This window comes from Lethenteron reissneri, chromosome 54, assembly GCF_015708825.2.
Source record: "Lethenteron reissneri isolate LAM-NWPU_2019-01 chromosome 54, ASM1570882v1, whole genome shotgun sequence".
NCBI classification, from domain to species: domain Eukaryota; kingdom Metazoa; phylum Chordata; class Hyperoartia; order Petromyzontiformes; family Petromyzontidae; genus Lethenteron; species Lethenteron reissneri.
Window position 1 is genome coordinate 11163743 of NC_083832.1, and position 21294 is coordinate 11185036.

At 50.1% G+C, this 21294-nt stretch overlaps 1 protein-coding gene across 3 annotated transcripts in view; it reads left to right on the top strand.

Annotated features, from left to right (window-relative positions):
* Positions 1–21294, top strand: part of SLC2A13 (solute carrier family 2 member 13) — a 43026-nt gene that overhangs the window by 12211 nt on the left and 9521 nt on the right. For all 3 annotated transcript variants that reach the window (XM_061574085.1, XM_061574087.1, XM_061574086.1), the window contains exons 4-11: positions 7432–7603; positions 9733–9811; positions 11056–11161; positions 17433–17596; positions 18506–18626; positions 19153–19278; positions 20235–20356; positions 20777–20929. In XM_061574085.1, the coding sequence (XP_061430069.1) occupies positions 7432–7603; positions 9733–9811; positions 11056–11161; positions 17433–17596; positions 18506–18626; positions 19153–19278; positions 20235–20356; positions 20777–20929 (1043 nt within the window). The remainder of the gene's footprint in view (positions 1–7431; positions 7604–9732; positions 9812–11055; positions 11162–17432; positions 17597–18505; positions 18627–19152; positions 19279–20234; positions 20357–20776; positions 20930–21294) is intronic.

Genomic DNA, 21294 nt, shown 5'->3' on the forward strand with positions numbered 1-21294 from the left:
AATCGATAGTTGTGCTGCTCTTCTATGCTCCCCTGTCCTGCGCTCGCCACGTTCACCATCCCGAACTGACCAGCGATGTGAAGTATGGTTAAATGACTCCCCGTTATCCATACAGCACGGTGAACCCCCTCATCCAGCAGATCGATGATAGGGCTGTACGGGCAAACGCCTGGCTGAGTCTCACGGTTCGTTCTCGATTCCTGCTTTTGATAGTCGAAAGGTTCTCTGTTTGCTGCGGGAGAAAAATGTTATGCCAGATTAAACCCGTGCATGTGATGGCATAGTGTGTAAACATCCATACAAAGAGGTGAGTAGCCCACTTTGTGCATTTATTTGTTCTGGTATTTTTGTTCTTTTGACCCGAAGGTTTTTCCCGATTTGTGCTATCGGCGTCGCGTCCCGAGACCAAGAAATTCACTTCGGATCTCTGGGAAGCGGATATCACAGAGCTACCGCCGAAATCTCTTCAAATGACCTCTGGTCTACACAGAGTAGAGGGCAAAGCTTTCCCACCCAGCCTGCCGTCGAGAGTAGCGTTCATTGCATGACATTCATGCGGACGTTTGTAACACCCGGGAGATTGGAGTGCAAAACCAATTTACGACGTTGGAATTATTTTTTAGTGACTGGGCTGTGACACCTCAACTCGCTGCACACGAGATACCAGTTGCATCACATTCGGCTGCCTGGATTCGAACCCTGGATCTCAGCAGTTGCTGACTGAACCCTCTGAACTCCTTGAGAATGCCGGAACCACCCCGCTCGACAACCTACTTGCTCCACTACCGCCGCCTGGAGCAGGAAATTCTGCCGGCAAAACCAAACCGCCGCCCACGTTTCTGTGGCTGTCGGGTCGCTTGTCTGTGGCCGTCACGGTTGGCAAATAAAGCGGGGGGAATTAAATTACATACGCCGGGCTCCGTACATCGTCTGGGGAGATGTGCAAATGTGCACAGCGCTCTAAGCCAAGGTGCCTGCGAGCGCCAGCGTCCACACTGGCGTCTAGCGCTGGGAAACCGGGGTGGCGTCGCATCGCACCGGTTAGATTAGTCGGCTATCGTAACGGAAATTCTCGAATCTTTCTAAGTCGAATGTTCGCCTCTGGTCAAAGTCCTCGCTGTTTGTTGCGTTAAGCATGGACTGTTTCCTGCCATTGGAATGTGGAATTTCTACACCTAGCTTAAGACGCACAATAGAGATGATAGCAGCTCCATGTTTGGTTGAAATGGGAGACTTTTATGCATCCTCATGATCCTAAAATATCACAGCTCGCGAGAATGTATCCCGATGCTGTGACTGGGCGTCACGTCGTGGGGCAGTGCAGCCACAGCCCTCAGTATTTAGAGGACGGCCCGTGGAAGTGGATGTCATAGAGCGACATTTGATATCCCGTTCAGGTGCCCTCTGTTCCAGACAGCAGAGGGCAGTACTTACCCACTCGCCCTGCCACTCAGAGAAGTGTTCTGGGTCATGGCAATGTTCTGGGTCAACCGTAAAATTTGAATTCAGCCAAATTGATTTCAGAATTGTAATGAGATGCCTGTATTCAAACCCAGGGTCTCAGCGTCGCCAGCTCGGTGCTCTTGACCTCTGAGAACATCCGACCACCTCCAGAGATCGTGAGACGACAGTGGACATTTTAACAGTGCTCTTCCTCATTTAAATCCAGGCAATGGTATTAATAATCGTTTAATTGAATATCATGTTAATCGTATATTCTTGGTTCTTTTGGTAAAGTCACGTAGATAGAAAACAAAAAATCTAAAAATAAAAAAATTCTAAATTTAAATACTAAAAATGTAATTAAAATAATCCATTTCAAATAATAAAAGCAACAAAAAACCCACAATAAATGTTTTAAAAAATTAAAATAAAAAAATAGTTAATTACAAATTTTCTTAAATTTTTGTTTACAATAATAAAAGCAAAAACCCACAACGTTTCAATCACAACATAAGCGGTCTTCATTGCATCTAAAAATGCTCTCCACCTATTCTATTTTACATCAAAGAAAAAACCCCCACAGATGGAACACCCAAACAACTTAAGTGCAGAAATTGACAAAATGACGTGCCCCCCCCCCCAAACAATAACCTTTCTCAATTCGAGAAACACGTTTACACATCGATTACAACTTTTTTTTTTACCAGTGTCGTTTGTTGCTGATGCTTGACGTTTTCAGCCTTTGGGCCTGTTTCTCAGCAACTGTGTTCTCGTAAATAAAATAACTGCACCTGACGGAGAAAACTAAAATCATCGTATTAAAATTTGATTCCACTTTTTGGTTCCTGAACTCAATCTCTGAGTCTTCAATGGTCCGGCTCGATTGACTTGTGTAATGACGACTTGACGCAGCTTCTCTTGCGATGGCACTTTATTGAAGACGCGTTCACTTGACATCAGGCGGAGACCCCCACCGCAACAGCCCCGAGTCTCCCGCGCATCTCCCCCTTACATACCGACACGAGGCCACGCCTCCCTTCTCCATCATTCTCGCTGACTCTGGATGCTCGCTCCACCGGCAGACTCCACCATTGCCTGACCACGCTCCCTTCTCCATCATTCCCGTAGCCACCAGTCCCTTCACACACACAGCTCACTCCCCTGTCATTACATCCTGTAGCCACAAGTCCCTTCACACTCACAACTGATACCCCTGTCATTACCCCCCGTGGCCACCAGTCCCTTCACACTCACAACTGACTCCCCTGTCATTACCTCCCGTGGCCACCAGTCCCCTCACACCGCATGCAGGCTCTATTGTCAATACGCTTGTACGCTGCAGGGCCAGCATGGGCTGCTGACCCACCCATGACTGGACACCTGTGAAGAAGAGCTTTATAGCTCAGCTGATTCCTCCTGCAGTCGAAATCAAGATTCTGATTCTGATGACTCTGTTCCTCCGGCCTCCGTCTGACGGGGCCGTGCGACGGTAACCGTGCCGCGGCGATCGCATCGCCGATGTCTGCCGGGGGAGTGCCGACACGACGGGGAGAATGAGGATCGTGGCGAGGATGGCTCCGGCAAGAAGAGTCTTTGGGATGTCTCCTTTTCATTTATTTCTCCGCTCTTAACCTCTGCTGCAAGAGAGTGCACACTGTCGGCTTCTGGCCGTGATTTGGGAGACGACCTGTTAATTACGTCCGCCGGGAAGATCAATGTGAGTAATTGAAGCCCCCTAACGTGTAGCATTGCAATCTGGCACGGGGATCTCTCGTTAAGTACGGGCCGCACATTAAAGGTGGGGGTATTTTTTTCCGCTTTGAAACATCTCAGCTCTGAGTGGAGTGTGCGCGCACGCGTATGTGTGCGCGTGCGTGTGTGGGTAGCGGTAGTGTAGCGGTTAGCGTGCTGCGCTACGAACCTGGCGACCCGGGTTCGATTCCCGCTCACGGCGAACACCAGTGACGATTATCTGAACCGGCCCTGGGCCTCCCCTAGGTCGACTCAGCCTCAAATGAGTACCTGGTGCAATGTGTAAACATCACCGCTACTCATTTGGGGACTCCCACCTCGTCCACGACGTCTACTTGGCGTGTGAGAGTCAGCCAAACCATCCTGTAGAGAAAGAGAGGCTCCATCGCGGTTCAAGTCCAGTTTTCGGCCGCCCATAGTTTAACCGGGGTTCTCTTAGCGTAGCGAAGTTGACAGGTTCCGCACCATTTGCTAAATCGCTTGAGCATGCAAAAAAATAAAACAAAAATCCACTAATTTGCTTTTCTGAGCCGTCCATCTCCGAATACTAAAAAGTCGAATTCATTCACCGCTCGTCTGGGAGCGTCACTGCGAGTGCGTCATCGGACTCCGACTCCACTCGCCAAATCCGTAGCGTTATCCTCCCAGGCCATGTGTTTTTTTGTTTTGTTGTTATAACACTTGAATTGCTAATGCAGACTACATTAGGGGGAAAATGAGCACCCCTGCTAAAATCCATCCTGGCCGGTGTCGGTTACGTAACTTTTCAGCTATTACTATGCAAGTTGACGAAGGTTTGAAACGCACAAAGTCAAAGATCCCCCGTAGAGCCATCACCAGTGCTTCTTCATCTTTACTGCAGCCTTGCACCCCTTTGGTTCTCAAATCGTAAATCATTTTTTACACTTAATTAACACACGGGGTTTGATTAAACAAAGCAGTTGCACTTACGTGCCCGTGCTTAATTTGAGTTTTCCATGATTTACCTTAGAACAAAAATCGGGCCGTGTCTCGCACCCCCAGAAAGGGCATCTCGCACCTCCCAGAAGATGCGTGATGCACCCCAGATTAAGAACCACTGACCGAAACAGACAATTGGGGCAATTGCTGTTCGCGAGCACGTATGAAGGTGCTCTCTTACTCAGATGCGCAGCGCAGTGCGCTAACCACTGCGCCACCACTCACCAATGACAAAGACAAAGATCCCCCGTATAGACTTAACAGACAGTTGAGGCAAGTGCTTTTAGCGAGCACCTATGAAGGCCGGCACGGCACACAAAGGGATGGGCGGCCAGCACCACACCCAGCCACCTTGATGTTTACTACACACCCACCGCACCAGGTACTCATCTGAGGCTGGGTCAAGGCTTAGGAGCGGTCGAGATAGCCGTCGCTGGCGTTAGCTGTGAGCGAGAATTGTATTGGGGTCGGCGGGTTCATAGGGCCACGCGCTTAATCGCTACACTACCGCGCCCGACTTGAAATGCATGCTCACTGATGCGCGCGTACGCGCATTCTGATACGCGCCATTCTGACACACGTCACGAGTGTGTTATCCTTTGAGCCCCAAAGGCTGTCCGTACGTATTGTATGTACGTTGAACTTCTTTCACACGCATCATATGTCACGAACCGCGGCCAATCGGAGGTTGCGGGGGAAGGACAACAAAGGCGAGTGTTGTTGGCAAGCACCCATTCAGGCCGCCACTCGGCCTCGTTGCATCTGCCTTCCAGAGTCGAGGGTCGCTCGCTTGCGGCGAGAAAACGAATTGAAGGTTGAACAACGCAGAAATATGCCTGACGCCGCGCGTTGTCTTTCGAGTGCTGTTAGCGAGCGACCTATTAAGGCTGACGTGTTACACAAGGGGGTGGTGTGGCCATGACCACGCCCGGCCGCCTTTGTCCCCTCAGGGCTCCAGTTCACACAATGCAGCAGGCACTCGTTTGAGGCCGAGTTGACCCAGGGGAGGCCCAGCACCAGTTCAGATATTTGCCACAGACGTTGACTGTTACAGGGAATCGAACTCGGGTCTCTTGGCTCGTAGCGGAATGGTAGAATTGGCAGAATCGTCGAAACGTCCAATCAAGAAAGAGGAGGGCCTGTGGAATTGACGCTGGTATTGAGTCTTGATTCCAACCAGCCACACTTTTCTATGGTGATTCCACGACGCAGACCGGGCCCCATCGTTCCTCGCTTCTCGCCTGAATGACACCACGCTGCAATCGGGATAGGAATCGGTCCGATTCTGTGGGCTAGCCATCGGCAATGCATTTCATTGGTGATGCTACATTGGCCTGAATCGTCACCATGTTGTATGTGCGTTGAACTTCTTTCGCATCGTACATAGACACTCGTGCTAATCGGAGGTGGCTGGATGCAACCAACTATAAACGAATCGCAATAAAAACAAAATTACTTGCTTTTATTTAGGCACTTTTCACGATGTCTCAACTCGCCCAAGCTCTGCTGAGCCGCGTTCGCGATAGAATCTCAATAGAATCTCAATAGAATCTCAATAGAATCTGAATAGAATCTCATTAATTCTCTTGCACAAATTCTCGCACGTGACAGAATCCCTGCCTGAGTCTCCGGGCAACGGATTCGATATTTTAACACGGGAGTCGCCCCTTAGAGAGAAGGGCCGTGGTTCCTGCATGACAAGTGTGTCTAGATGTTAGATATTATCTACAAGTTAATAGCTCAGTGGGCCTTACCTGTAAAGATAAAAAATTGTTGAGTTTTATTTATATATATTTTTAAGTCATTTATTTTACCTTTCCTCTGCTTTGCATTCGTGTCCCGTTTTTTCATCGTTTGTTGTAACGTTCTGACCTACCGCAGCTGGACATCTGTGAAAAAGAGCTCATTGCATTCCTCCAGTATAAATATTCTGGTTCTGAATGATCCAAGGGGGTCGTATGGTGGGAATAGAATACGAATGACCTGCAGGCATCGGCCAGGTCTCGTACACATACACAACAACCATTCTATTCCGTCTCCTTGGGGCAAAAACCGTATCACCGCTGCACCATATTGCGTCTGGTGTCATTGTCGGCGGGGTGGACGGGGACAGGATTAGGTGGGCGGATTTGAGGTGAGAGGTCACGAACCGAATTCGCGAGGGGTCGCGCCGTAATTGGCTGTCGGCGAGAATTTTCGGCAGGCAGCCTCCTCCTCTCGTGCTTGCTCTTTGCCCCCGCCCCCCCGCCCCCCCGCCCCCCCGCCTTGCCTGCCCTGGAACGTCTCTGCCACCAAACCTTCCAATTACATCCCCCCTTGCTCGCTCGCTCTCCCACTGCCGCCCCCCCCCCAATACATCCTCCCAACCGGTGCCTAATACCACCTGTCCATGCCTGCCACAAACTGATAAATGACACGGGGAGAAGGAAGACGGAGGGGTGGGGGGGGAAAAACATACATCAGATGTGGTGGTGGGTGGTGGTGGTGGTGGTGTCCCGTGGGGGTGGCTGTTAGGGTTTAGCGATGGCGATTGTCCGTCTCAAAGCGGCGAGTGATTTTCTCGCCGGCAGGAAGGGAAAAAAATGTCCAGGCGCCGATTGATTGGAACAAAAAAATTGCCACCGCTATTTGCCGCTCCGCGTTTCCATTTCGGGTTTTGTTGGCACCGTGCCCCTGGCGCTGCTGTTGAGCACAGGGAGTATTTAACTTTCATCCGTGCATGCCATGAATAATCGTTGTCATAGTTTACATTGCTTATATTTAAAACAATAACTCACAACGGTCACCACCACATTGGTATTCCTTGACCTTGCTCGAATTATTGTTTGTTTTTTCGCAGCTCGGCTGTCGACTGTATTTCACACAAAAATTACCCTGACCTAAATCGTAGCCCTATTCAAGGGTAATATTAATAATAATATCGTGCGGCCCTTTGTGAATTCGCTGCTGGAAGAAGGCCTCCCTATGCCGTGTCGCTCGTGGATATGAGCCGTGGGCACATTTGTTACGTGTCGTGCATTGGTGTGTTTAGTGTTAGCAAGGCATGTTTTCTGCGAGGTAAGAGTATTACGTTGTGTGCTCGTGTGCAATGTGGCGCCGACATTCCTCCTGCACGGTATCCTCGCCGCAGCCTTCGCTCCCTCCCCTTGAAAGTGCCGCTACAATTTCTATCACCGTGCGGGTGATTTTGGCGGAGGGGGGGGGTAGAGACGGGAAGACCTTTATCCCCTTTAAAAATTTCGCTCGTGCCCCCCACCCCACCCCTGCCGCCGGCAGGTACATGCTGGGCTTGGCGGGCGTGCCGGCCGTCGTCCAGTTTGTGGGATTCCTCTTCCTGCCCGAGTCGCCCCGCTGGCTGGCGCGCAGCGGCCACACGCAGCACGCGCGCCGCGTCCTCTGCCGCATGCGCGGCACGCAGAACATCGACGAGGAGTTCGACCGCATCCAGGTCGGTTGCGGCCCCGCTGGCTCCTCCGGGTAACTGTTGTGCGGTAAAGCGCAACCTCCCCCCCCCCCTCCCCCCCTCCGTTTAACGGTGACATCAGTTAACGGCTTTTCTGTTACCGCTTTGCCTCCCATAGAGGACCCCCATGGTTTCAATTGACGTTGATGAAAGGTAACATACTCTTAGGTTTTTTCGGTAAAGTCATGTAGGTAAAAAAATAAATAAATAAAAATAATAGAAACAAGTCTTCCGTCATCAGGTGGGACCGTCACAGCTAGATTTACTGATGACGGAGACTTGTGTTGCCTCCGAAACGTCATGATTTATAATTTTATTTCTATTATTATTTCTATTATTTATTTTTATTATTTCTTTTTTACCTACGTGACTTTACCGAAAAAACCTAAGAGTATGAATCCTTGCAGTCACGAAAGCTTCAAATCTAGAATGAAAGGTAACGTTTATGTTGTAACGAATTAATGCTTTTATAACGTGTAATTCCCATATTCGATTAACAGTTATTTTGGTGAACAGTAGTTTTCGTGGAACAGATTAATTCTACGCTTTTATTACCTGCAATGAACAATTTCAACCTCCATAGGCCCCTGTGCCCTTCCTCTTTATGCCACCCCCACCCCCCTTTCCTCCTTAGGCTCCACCCCTTCCTGATCATGTGATCGGGTCTCATCTTTACTTCCTCTTTCAGCCCCGCACCTTTCCTTTTGAGGACCCGCCCCTCCTCCTTCATGCCCCGCCTCTCTCTGAATAGGTCCCGCCTCTTCCCCCAGACACGGGGTTGGGCTGGTTTGGGTGGTGGTGGTGAGTGGGGCGGCTCCACCAAGATGACCACTAATCTTAGAGCAATATGACAATATAGGGACTCCTCTACTTATGAACGAGTTATTTTCCAGAGTTCTCCAAAATATAAGTTTTTTAGGGTTACTCGGCGGCTTTAACAACACATTTATATTTCCGCGATCTAACCCACACGTGGGCTTTCGTGACCAATATTATCCATAATAGAGGTTTTTTTGGGTTAGATCATGTGAATATAAATGTGTCGTTAAACCCACTACCGGGGGGGGGGGGGGTATAACCTCTTATGGATAATATTGGTCGCGAAAGCCAACTTATTAAACTTCCAGAGGTCTGTTCGTAAGTCGATGTTACTCTTGTCGATTCCAAACGTGTTTTACGGCATGTTCACTAAACACGGGGAATGGCTTTAAAAGTTGTATAATCACCTGTAGATGTAGATTCCACTGGTTCTTTATGTTCTGCAGATGTAGATGCTAATTCTCTGGTGCTCCTAGTTTCCTCTCTACTCTCTTGAAAAACTTGGTCTGAACAGGCAACTGGACATACGGACAGGTTCGTTCATATCTCTGAAAGTTGCTAAGTGGAATGTTCATAACTAGATGAGCCCCTGTAAATTTATCTTCAGCTTTGCGGTGAGTTGAAACAATTAATTATAGTCATTTTAATAATGTTATATCACGTCATCATTCATGCATAATTTGATCTCACAATCGCCGACGACCCAACAGACAAACTGGAAGGCAGCTACCAGGCAGTGAGCCGGCATCACCAACAATTGCCCAAGCTCTGCAATCCTCTATATATGAATATGTTTTCAGTTAGTGAATGACGATTGTTTATACAAGTGGTGCATCAATCGCTTGTACACGTGACGGTGATGTTAGTTGTTTTGGCTATCGGGTGGTGGAGTGTTATTTGATTAAAAAAATTGGCCAGATCACTTCACGGCAGAACCAAAAGAAATCTACAAGGAATCGGAGTTGCATCGGAACGATCCTCCGAGTAAAGCCGTGTGACATTATGCTCCCAGGAGCGTTGTCACGAGCGCAGTAACTGTGGTTATGATGACAACGATGATGATGACTGCGATGACGGCAATCATGATGACGACTGCGATGACGGCGATCATGATGACGACGATGATGACGAAGATGATGACGACGATGATGACGATCATGATGACGATCATGATGACGACGATGACGACGACGACGACGATGATGACGATGATGACGACGATGATGACGACGATGACGACGATGATGACGACGATGATGACGACGATGATCATGATGACGACGATGATGATCCAGGCGAGCATCACCGCTGAGGAGGAGGACGATGGCAGCAGGGAGGGAGACGCGACGTCGCACCAGCCCCACTCGCGAAAAGGTGAGGCGAGGATCTCCCAGTTTGTTAACTCATTCGATCATGTATTCACTCATCTGCTCACTCATTCGTCTTTTGACATGTTCATAAATAATTTCACTCATTAATTTGTCTGTGCATCTATTCACTCATCTATTAATCAATATGCTGATTAATATACATTTTCGTTAAACAAAAATGTAATAATTCTCATATTCAACAATTCACTCATTCATTAATCTATTCAGGTCACACTTGCAAATGAGACTTTCTTGGTGTCTTGAGCTCATCTGGATAAACAGAATTTGTTTTACTTGATCTCTCCATCATTGATTCATGAATTAATGAAGGAGAGAAATCTAAGATGGGTAATAAGAATAATAATCAGCAGAGCCTGGGAAGTCAAGTAGTCGACTGCGTCACAGCGTTGGCACCTAACGGAAGAAAACAAGCGACGACGGGGCGTGGCGACCTCACACGGCTCGGGGCGTGGTGACCTCACACGGCTCGGGGCGTGGTGACCTCTTGACCTTGACTTACGGCACTTTGTCTAGAGCTCTGAACAATCTCGTACGCGTTACGGCCCCTTCTGCCAATCCACTGCTTGATGAGGGGCCTTACTTCGTCCCGCTGGTCGGCGCTGTGCTCGATGAATGCCGGGGAGCGTAGTACAGGGGATTTTTTGTTTTTAATTTGTTGAAAGTGTAAACAACAGACATATCAGACACCAGTACATCTAATCGGCATGACCATTGTTTCACTGCAGCTCAAAGACTCACTGCTACAAGGCGTGTGTTGAAGTTAGGAGATGTCCATGTGCTCGACTTTGCTGCAGCATACTCTTAGGTTTTTTCGAGAAAGTCACGTAAAAAAAAATTTGCTGTGACGGTCCCATCTGAAGACGGAGACTTGTGTTGCCTCTGAAACGTCGTGATTTAATTGAGTTATTTTTTCATTTATTATTTTATTTTATTAGAATTTTTTCCTACGTGACTTTACCGAAAAAAACAAGAGTATGAATCATTGCAGTCACGAAAGCTTCAAATCTCGACTTTGCTGCAGCAGGCCGGACCGCCTGCTTTCGAACACACGGCGGTCGCCCGTCCAGACTCCGACCCTTGCTTAGCTGCCGCTGAGATCTGACGAGATGGGACGCGCTCCGGGGCATTTGCACAGGCGGAGCTATTCATAGCCAGACCTGCCCATTCATCGGCTTGACCTCGCCTCTCCATGTGCCCCGTGCTCCGTGTGTGTGCGTGCGCTCGAAGGCTGGGTGCTGTGGAAGATGATAAAGCACCCTCCTACGCGACGAGCACTCGTCGTTGGCTGCGGTTTGCAGATGTTCCAGCAGCTAGCCGGCATCAACACAGTGATGTACGTACGCACCAACACGTGCACGCAAAGACAAAGATTGCCCCCCGTATAGTCTTAATGGACTGTTGGAGCAAGTGCTGTTAGGCTGGCACGGCGCACAAGGGCGTAGGTGGCCAGCACCACGCCAGGTACTCATTTGAGGCTGAGTCGACCGGACAGAGGCCCAGAACCGGTTCAAATATTCGGCACCGTTATTGATTGCGAGTGGGAATCCACTTCGGGTCACCGGGTTTGTAGCGCAGTGCGCTAACTGCTGTGCCACCACCCCCCACACACACACACAAAGACAAAGACAAATATCTCCCGTATAGCCTTAACAGACTGTTGGGGCAAGTGCTGTTAGCGAGCACCTATGAAGGCCAGTACAGCGCACCAATGAGGTGGGGGTAGTCGGCACCGCACGCTTGCCACCTTTGTCTCGCCAGTGCTGGTGTTTAAACGCTGCGCCTGGTACCCATTGGAGGCTGAGGTCGAACTCGCAGAGACCCAGCATTAGTTGAGATGTTCGCCACCGCTGCTGGGAATCTTTAAGTCGCAGCGCACTGTGCTAATCACTGCGCCACCGCTCACCCTTCAGCCATGACGGCATCTCTGAATCTCACGGCTTGGGTACGTACGGTGCGACCAGAGGTTCTACATACGGACACACGCACAGACACACGCACAGACACACGCACAGACACACGCACAGACACACGCACAGACACACGCACAGACACACGCACAGACACACGCACAGACACACGCACAGACACACGCACAGACACACGCACAGACACACGCACAGACACACGCACAGACACACGCACAGACACACGCACAGACACACGCACAGACACACGCACAGACACACGCACAGACACACGCACAGACACACGCACAGACACACGCACATTCACGCACGTGAGCCGTCGCTCGGCGAGGCCAGCGGACATTACGAATGACAGATAATGATTATCCGTCACGGTCCTTGCAGACATTATAACATTTATGTGTCAGTTAAAATATATACTGTGAACGTATACTCATAATGACAGAGATCCCTCAATTCAGCCTTCGAGATTGCATGGGTAAGTGCTGTTCGCGATCACCTATTCACCAGAGGGGTGGTCGTGTACCCGGCACTGTGCCCGGCCACCTTTGTCTTCCCCATGCTGCTGTTTATAAGCCATGTAGAGTATTCATTTAATGCCGATCCGACCTAGGGGTGATCCTGTCCTGAAACTCACTCACCATTTGCCGCATGTGCGCACACACACACACACACGTACACTGCATCGTGCACACATACAAAGACAGACACATATACATGCACATGTGCAATAACAACAGCCTCCATTCACCACTAAGTGATGGTGACATTACCACAGCGCTTGCGCCAGGCTAGGTGCGCTTTGAGGCCATTTTGAGGTGTGAAAACTAGTTAGCAGGAAGTCACAGGACAAACGGTTGGCTACGCGTGGTGTCAAAGAAGTTCAATGTACATACATGGGTCGACTGACTGAGATCACTGGCAGATGCATCACCTGTGCTCCTGGCTGTGCCAGCTTGTGCCTCTATTTTGGCAAATTAAATCGCACTCAAAGACAAACATCCCCCAGTATAGCCTTTAACAGACCGTTGGGGCAAGTGCTGTTAGCGAGCGCCTATGAAGGCCGGAACGGCGGACGAGGGTGTGGGTGGCCAGCACCATGCCCGATCGCCTTTGTCTCCCCAGTGGAAATGTCATTTGAGGCTGAGTGGACCTAGAAAAGGCCCAGGACCGGTTCAGGCACTCGTCGCTGGTGTTGGCCGTGAGCGGGAATCGAACTCAGGTCACGGGGTTCGGAGCACAGCGCACTAACCGCTACACTACCGCTCCCCACATTCACACACGCGAACATATTAAATTACACTCTTATGTAAATAGATATAAAGTCACAAGGATGGTTCTTATTAAAATACAATTCACGATTGAGATTGTTTCTTGCTCTTGAATTATGCATAACCGTGAAATGTTGGCCTAATCGAAGAATGTTTCAGAGTTGCTACCTTGGCCCTTATTTTAAATACAGACTACCTTAACAATTCATGCACGCACACATGCACATCGACTCATGCGCACACACACACACAAATGCGTGCGCATACTTTCACACACCTCGACAACCGCCGTTCACTAACTGGCGGTGCCGTCACCACGGCACTTGTGCCAGGCTAGGTGCACCCTGAGGCCACGTGAAGTATTTAATTCTTGCTTGCAGGAGGTTACGGGTGCCAGGTGCCCATGGGTGGACGGACACGCGCACACACACACACGCACGCGCAAACATGCGCGGTGCCAAATTTATTCATAACATCGGCCGTGTGGCATGCAGATGCAAGAAAAACCTTTAATATTTTATTGCCACCTTGGAAAAAGATCACGAAAGTTCAGTTATAAATGTTTTAGCTGTGGGGGAAGTGGCTCGTTTGATGGGGCAGGAGCTGCCTTTGAAATCGGAGTTCATTAGCCGAGCAAGTGGCAAAAAGACACTCGTGCCCATAGGCCCGGACAATTTTACTAATTTACAGCTCCTTGACAGTCTGTTGCCGGATCAAGGCCTCCCAATGCCCTGTTGGCGAGCTGGGTTGTTTGATCATATTTTGCCACACTGGTCAGCGTGGGCTTGGGTTGAACGATAGGCCCAGGTTAGTATTCCAAGGTCGCTCGCCACTGGTCTTTGTTGACAGTGGCTGGGAATTGAACTCGGGTCGCCAGGTTCACAGTGCACCACTACACGACGCGTCGCCACTGCTGCGGTCACCTTGGCAACTGTTATTCCCAGATTATTCTTCTTCCGTCGATTCCATCCCGATTATGCAATTGGCAGAATGTACATTTGGACATTCTGCCAGCAAGCGCAGCGCACCACCCTGTGTCAGAAAAGCGGCCCTGGAAAAAGATCTCACAGACCTACTTCTGATTCCACTTGAGTGGACCTCTTGATCCCCACTGGAGGCACAGCTGTTAATGGACTGCAAAGAGTTGTGGTCAATTGTTACTCAAACTCGAATATTAAATGCACAGAGCTGGAATTTGGCCAAATGAAGTAATAACCCAAATGTGATCTCAAACAGTATTACATTAACACGCGTCTGGGATAGAGTTCCCTACTCGAGGAACTAGTTTCATCACACTTGTCTGAAACCTGGGTTTTTACCCACGGATCTCAGCAGTGGATGATTAGCACCGTTGGCTACGTGCAGTGCGAAAGAAGTTCAACATATATACAACTAGTTCATAAAGCCTGTCTTCGCAGGCATACGTTTTCCATGAATATAATAGTTAACCTGATATGATGTTTTACAATGTTTATCTACAATCAGACACTAAAAACTAAAAAAAAAATTTAGTTATATTTAAAGAGGTACCCATTGGAAACCGCTTAGTTTAAAGATTCCGTTCTTTTTTATTAGAAAGAACATATATATTAACTTACAAACTTTACCGTTTTCGAATTATTCAGATTTGAACATCATAAAATGCGTATTTCTTAGTTCAAAACCGCTTGAATCCGAAATATCTCAAACAATAAAAAATACTGTAGAACCAATGGTTTTCGCTTTAATTTTTTTGCCATTTAATGCTCTTATCAAAAAAAAAACGCAACATTTTATTTTGAACGGTTTGTGAATGACGCACACAAACATGTTTATGGGGCACTTAAAATCGAGATTTGGGGGCCTTGAAATGAAAATTCTCGGAATTTCTGTTTTTTTCTGTTGTTTGTGTCCTAAAAGCTACCTATGTATCATATTTCAGCTTTCTAGCTTGTCGGGAAGTACTGTTAGATTTGCTCTGGATGCCCTTGATAAAACTCATCATTGTGACCTATACAGAGAGACTGGCCTAACATCCCTCCTTGATCACAGAATCATTCACCAGGCTTTGCTTATTAGAAATGTCCTTGGTTCCAATTCGGCAGAGTATTTGTTGGATCTGTTGACGCCAGACCTAACCTGAGGGAGCTCATTATTGTTTTTGTTGAATGTTCCTAGGTACAAAACAGGTTTTGGTAATCGGGCATTCTCAGTGGCCGCCCCTCGTCTCTGGAGCAATATCACCACAAAACTTGATTCGCAGTCAGCAACCTTCACTCAATCATCTTAAAGCAACAAGTGCATTCCTGCCAATCTGCCACTGCTGAAGCAAGTAGATGATGGTGATTGTCATGGTTACTAGTGCTACTTCGAATTTGTCGTTTGCACAAGGAAACTATTTTTCCAAAGGCGTTTCTATTCCTCGTTTTGCAATATTTTATCGAATCTTATTCCTCACTCTAGATGCACTATTTTTGCAATATGTTTCTCTAATCTTAATGGTCAGTTTAGTTAAATATTTAATTTCTAATTAAGTAATATATTTTTAAAAACATTTGACTTTTTTCATTTCTGTATTTATTCTATTTATCACTTTTAAGCGACCTGTTGCAAGCATCGTGTTTTTAATGTGACAGTTTTTCTGTTTTGTTGATGAAACCCGATTCAGGAGCTTCTTAGCTCACAGGGAAATTCTAAATAAAGTGTTCAAATAACCTGTTTTGAGACATACAGATGAAGGTCTTTATTTACTGTCTATAGATGATCTCACCCTTCAGACACATAGCTTCCTGACAAGTGCTCTGAGGTATTCTAAATTCCAGCTGTCTGCAGGTGGGGAGCAAGGTGGAGAGATGTCATGAATGCAGAGTAACATGATAGCTGCCGCTTTGAAGTCGCTGTTTGAAGCCAGACGTGTGATTTCTTGTGGGGAGAATGCTACTTTCGTGTGTGACTTCTCTTGCAGCAGACGCAGCATTTGATTGGTTTTTTTCAGGGTTCACCTTTCTTTCATTCTAGAACTCATCGCCGGGAGAGGATGGCAGCAACGTGATTGAACTCTTGTGGGTCAAGTGCGTGACTGTGCATGCGTGCGCGCGTGCATGTGTTCGATCGTGTGTCTGCGTGCTTGCATGCGGTGTGCGTGCGTGCCCGCCCATGTCCATGCATGTATGCGTTTGTATGGATGCATGTGTGCACGTGTGATGGCTCACGCCTGTAATCCTGCGCTTGGGAAGGCACGGGTTTACGAATCGCACAGATCTGGAAAACTCCACAGTCAGTTGCGTTTGATGACAATGCAGTTAAATGGGGTTGTTTGAGCATTTCTCCCTTCTCATGCACGGGGTTTTCTCCAGGTACCACGGTTTCCTGCCGTATTCAACTTTCAACAACAAAATTGGCCAAACATTCCGAAGCAGAACGCTCCGGAAAAAAACAGCCTCGATACTCAATACGGAATTCGATGGGTAAAGGAATTGCGTTATCGTCATTTCCGTTGTGCCCGCCAGAGGCGTGTGTCCGTGCACCGTACCCTGGCGCACGAGCCGAGATGAATTGCCGCGGGTTCAGGCTGGCGATGTGCGCTCGTGCGCACGTACGGAGGTGACGGTGAACACGAGATGAGAAGTAACGTTGATGGTTTATTCCATCGTCTGTACGTATGTGCGTGTCTGTGTAGACGCACGCATGCAAGCATGCGCACTCTGGAGGTGGGTTAGCGAGTTGTGCAAGGAAACCGACAGAGACCCAAGTTCGATTCCCGCTCTCGGCCACCAACTCCAGGGGCGATTATCTGAACCGTTGCTGAACCAGTCCTGTGCCTCCCCTAGGTTAACTCGGCCTTAAATGAGTACCTCGTGTAATGTGTAAATATCGTCACTAGGGAGACAAAGGCGGCCGGGCATGCTGCTGACCACCCATCCCCTCGTGTGCCGTTCTGTCCTTCATAGGTGCTACTCACGAACAGCACTTGCCCCAACAGCCTATAAATGCTGTACAGGGGATATTTGTCTTTTTGTGGCTGTGCACTCGCGGTTTCACACCTGCCTCCCGCCCGCCACAGTACAAATGGGACGGTGAGAACAAGACAAAATAGCATGCTCTTTGAATCGAATCCCAACCCCAAATCGTGACGATTCATTGAATATCTCGGCGAAGGTGAATGTATGCATATTGAACTTCTTCCGCACCGTACATAGCCAACCGTGCTAATTGGAGGTGCGGGGTTGTTTGGGGGGTTCGGTGTAAATCCTAAATTACTTATATGTGTGTGTGTCTGTGTGTGTTTGTGTCCATGCGTGTGTGTGTGTCCGTGCGTGTGTGCGCGCGCGCATCTGCCTGTATGTGCGCGCATCTGTCCGTACGCGTGTCTACGTGCGCACGCGTGTGCCTGCGTGTACGTCCGTGCCTGCCCGCCCGCCCCCAGCAGGTACTACAGCGCCACCATCCTGCAGATGGCCGGCGTGGCGGACGATTCCACCGCCATCTGGCTGGCGTCCGCCACAGCCTTCACCAACTTCGTCTTCTCGGGGCTGGGCGTGTGGCTGGTGGAGCGCGTGGGTCGCAGGCAGCTCAGCCTCATCAGCATGGCAGGTGCCATTGTCCTCACGGGCTCCCCCCCCCCTCCCAACCCCCCCATCGGACGTTAAATTTGCGACGCGTCGGCTCCGTCGCGTCGGGACGGTTCTCCGCGACTGTTGACTCCCAGACTTGCGCGACGGGTTGTGACGGGGCTCACGTTTTTGTTCAATAAAAGCAACTTTTGTTTTCATTTGCGCCGCTTATTCGTTCGCTCTCGGAGAGAGAGGGCGAGGGAGAATCATTCGGGGAGACGCAGGCGAGGCGGGTAGTGGGCCAGATACCAGCGCGGGACTATTGTCCAAGCTCTGTCGGCCTACGTTGGAATGTTGATTGGCCACCTCCCCTATTAATGTTTATTTTTCACTATCCGGAGTACTCGGAGAAAACCCACACGTGCGTTGGTGGACGGGGGGGGGGGGGAGGGAGGGGTGGGGGTAACACTCAATCCTCTTGCAGATTGACGTTAACCCACTTGCTGTACCGCCGTCATACCCCGCAAAGCCAGGAGATGGCGACCTCGACGACGACGGGTGGGGAGGAGGTTTCACGGACGTGTGTGTGTGTGATCCACCAACCACAGCGTGCACAGTGCTGCATGACAGGACATGTGCAGTGTAGCCACCAGCAATCGGAGTTCGTCGCTGTAGCGGGTAGCGCGCTGCACTACGAACCTGGCCACCCGAGTTGGATTCCCGCTCACGGCCAACACCAGCGACGATTGCCTGAACCTGTCCTGGGCCTTTTCTAGGTCCACTCGGCCTCAAATGACATTTCCACTGAGGAGACAAAGTCGACCGGGCATGGTGCTGGCCATCCACACCCTCGTCCGCTGTTCCGGCCTTCATAGGCGCTCGCTAACAGCACTTGCCCCAACAGTCTGTTAAGGCTATACGGGGGATCTTTGTCTTTGTCGTTGCACAGGCACCACGCTGAGCCTCGCCCTCCTGGGCTGCGCCTTCCTCCTTGCGTCCCAGACGTCGCCCCCCGTGATTCTGCACCCCCACGACCCAGCAGTCACCAACTCTTCATGCATGGCGTACAGGTGACAGCATCGCACGTGTGTCCGTTTGCGTATGTGCTTGTGGGGAGTGGTACGGCTAAAACGCAGCAAGTCGGCACCGTAGGGGGCACAGGTGATGCATCTGTCAGTCATCTCAGTCAACCCATGGCACCTGGGTCTGTCCCGTGACTGTCAGCGAACCTTCGGCACTTCACGTAGCCTCAAAGTGCACCTGGCCTGGCACGGTCACGGCGGTGACTTCACCGCTAGTAGGGAAGTGGTTAGCGCGCTGCGCTATGAACCCAGAAACCCGAGTCCGACCAGTAATAGTGTCGATTATTTGAACCAGACCTGGGCCTCTCTACTAACTTGGATTAAAAATGGTGCGGTGTCTAGACATCAGTACTGGGGAGACAAAAGCGGTCAGGCGTGGTGCTGGCCACCTACCCTCCCTCTCGTGTGCTGATCTGGCCTCCATAGGTGCTCGTTAACAGCACTTGCCTCGAGAGTCTATTATGGCTGTACAGGGGATCTTTGTCTTTGTGCCCGTGTGTGCTGTTGGGCGCAGTGTGTGTGAGACGTGCATGCTGGACCCCCGCTGTGGCTTCTGCTTCGGGATGAACGGATCGCACGTGGACAACTCCTCCTGCCTCCCCGCCGACCCCGACAACACGGACCAGGCCACCTGGGGCAGGTGGGAACTCGCACGCACGAATGTATGTGAGCGCATGTGTCACTATGTGCGTGCCCATGTGTGTGGGGAGCGATAGTACAGTGGTGAGCGCACTGCGCTACAGACCCGGAAAACCATATATTCAATTCCCGTTCACGGCCAACACCAGTGATGATTATCTGAACCGGTCCTTGGCCTCCCCTAGGTCGATTCAGCCTCAAATGAGTACCTGGTGCAGTGTGTAAACATCACCGCTGGGGAGACAAAGGTGGTCAGGAGTGGTGTTGGCCATCCACCCCCTCGTGTGCCGTGCCAGACTTGATATGTGCTCCCTAACAGCACTTAACCCAACAGTCTGTTAAGGCTATACGGGGATCTTTGTCTTTTTATGTGAGCACGCGTTTGCAAATGAGTGCATGGCCAAGCAGGGGGCTAAATGGGTGCGGCAAGGGATAGAGAAGAGATGGAGCTGATATGGTACAGAAGGATGTGGAGCTGAGTGGACTTGCCGACGACTGGTACCAGCAGTGTCAAGATCAGCCTCTGTGGAGGAGATTCGTGAAGGACGCTGCAGGGGAGTTAGAGGCAGTCGCCCTCCAACAACAATGGAGGGTAGAGAAGCAACGCTCACAGGAACGAGCGTAGCACTGGGCGGATAAAATGCAGAGAGTTGGCAACAACCAGCGACGATTATCTGCACCACTTCTGGGCCTCCCCTAGTTCGACTCAGCCTCAACGACTACTCGTTGCAGTTCTGTTAACATCAGAACTCACCAGACAAAGGTGACGGGGCGTGGTCCTGGCCACAACTGCTCGTGCAGCACACCCGAGTCAGGGTTCAACGGCCCATCCGTCATCATTATAATCATCACCTCCGCCACGATCGCTCCGGGACGGAACGATGACAGCCGCCGCCAGTTGGCGACGAGGGTCGTTGACGCGATCGTTCCTCTTGGCCGCCGGCGCCGGCCTTGCAGGTGCAGCAGCACGAACGCAACGCAGCGGGCGGGCCTCTCGTGGGCCTACAACTACTGCCCCACGCCCTACTCGTGGCTCGCGCTGCTCGGACTCATCCTCTACCTCATGTGCTTTGCCCCCGGTGAGCGTTCGCGCCCGATCTTTGTTCCTGAATAACAGTATGTACAGTCGAATAATGTTAATATACTAATATTATGCATACTTAAACAATGTGAGACTCTTTTGCCTTTTTGTTCTGCAATGTCACAGAGCGTGAGGCGTGTATTTGTTGTGTTCTCCATGTAAGTGTAAATGTAGTTTTACGGCATAATTGCTGTAGTGGAGTTTGTTTGTTTTAAAAATGTGGAATTGCGGATAGCTTTTATGTTGTCTGCCGGCTGGATCGCCCTTTAAAAAGAGCTTCTTAGATCTTTGGGCTTTTATCGAGAGATTATCCCAGAGAGTTCTAAATCCATTCGGAACTCTTGCGAAGCGCCGCTACCCATCCTCGTAAGCGGGATAACCGCGGTGCTATGCTGCTCGCTTTGTGTGAACGCGCTAGGCATGGGCTCCACGCCGTGGACCGTCAACTCGGAGATCTACCCGCTGTGGGCGCGCAGCACGGGCAACTCCATGTCGGCCACCGTCAACTGGGTGTGCAACCTGGCGGTGTCGCTCACCTTCCTGCAGCTGGCGCAGAGCCTCACGTACTACGGTGGGCGACGTGTGCGCACGCGCGCACTGCACAATGGCGAGAGCTCCTCAGCGTGACCTGTCATGGGCTGCTTGCTCGGGGGGATAGCGCTGTTGGCGAGGCGGCTGTTAAGGCCGACACGGCCACACGATGGCGGTAGGGGTGGACGGCACCACACCCGGCCGCCTTTGTTTCCCCAAAACTAAGGTTTGTACGCTGCGCCTGGCACTCGGGAAGGCCAAGGAGCAGTTCAGATAATCACCACTGATGCCGGCCGTGAGCGGGAATCGGAACGCTCCCCACTTGCGCACACGCGACAACAACAACCACTGCCGTTCACCACCCAAAATCTTCATCGACCGTGAATAGTGACAATCGGCCAGACC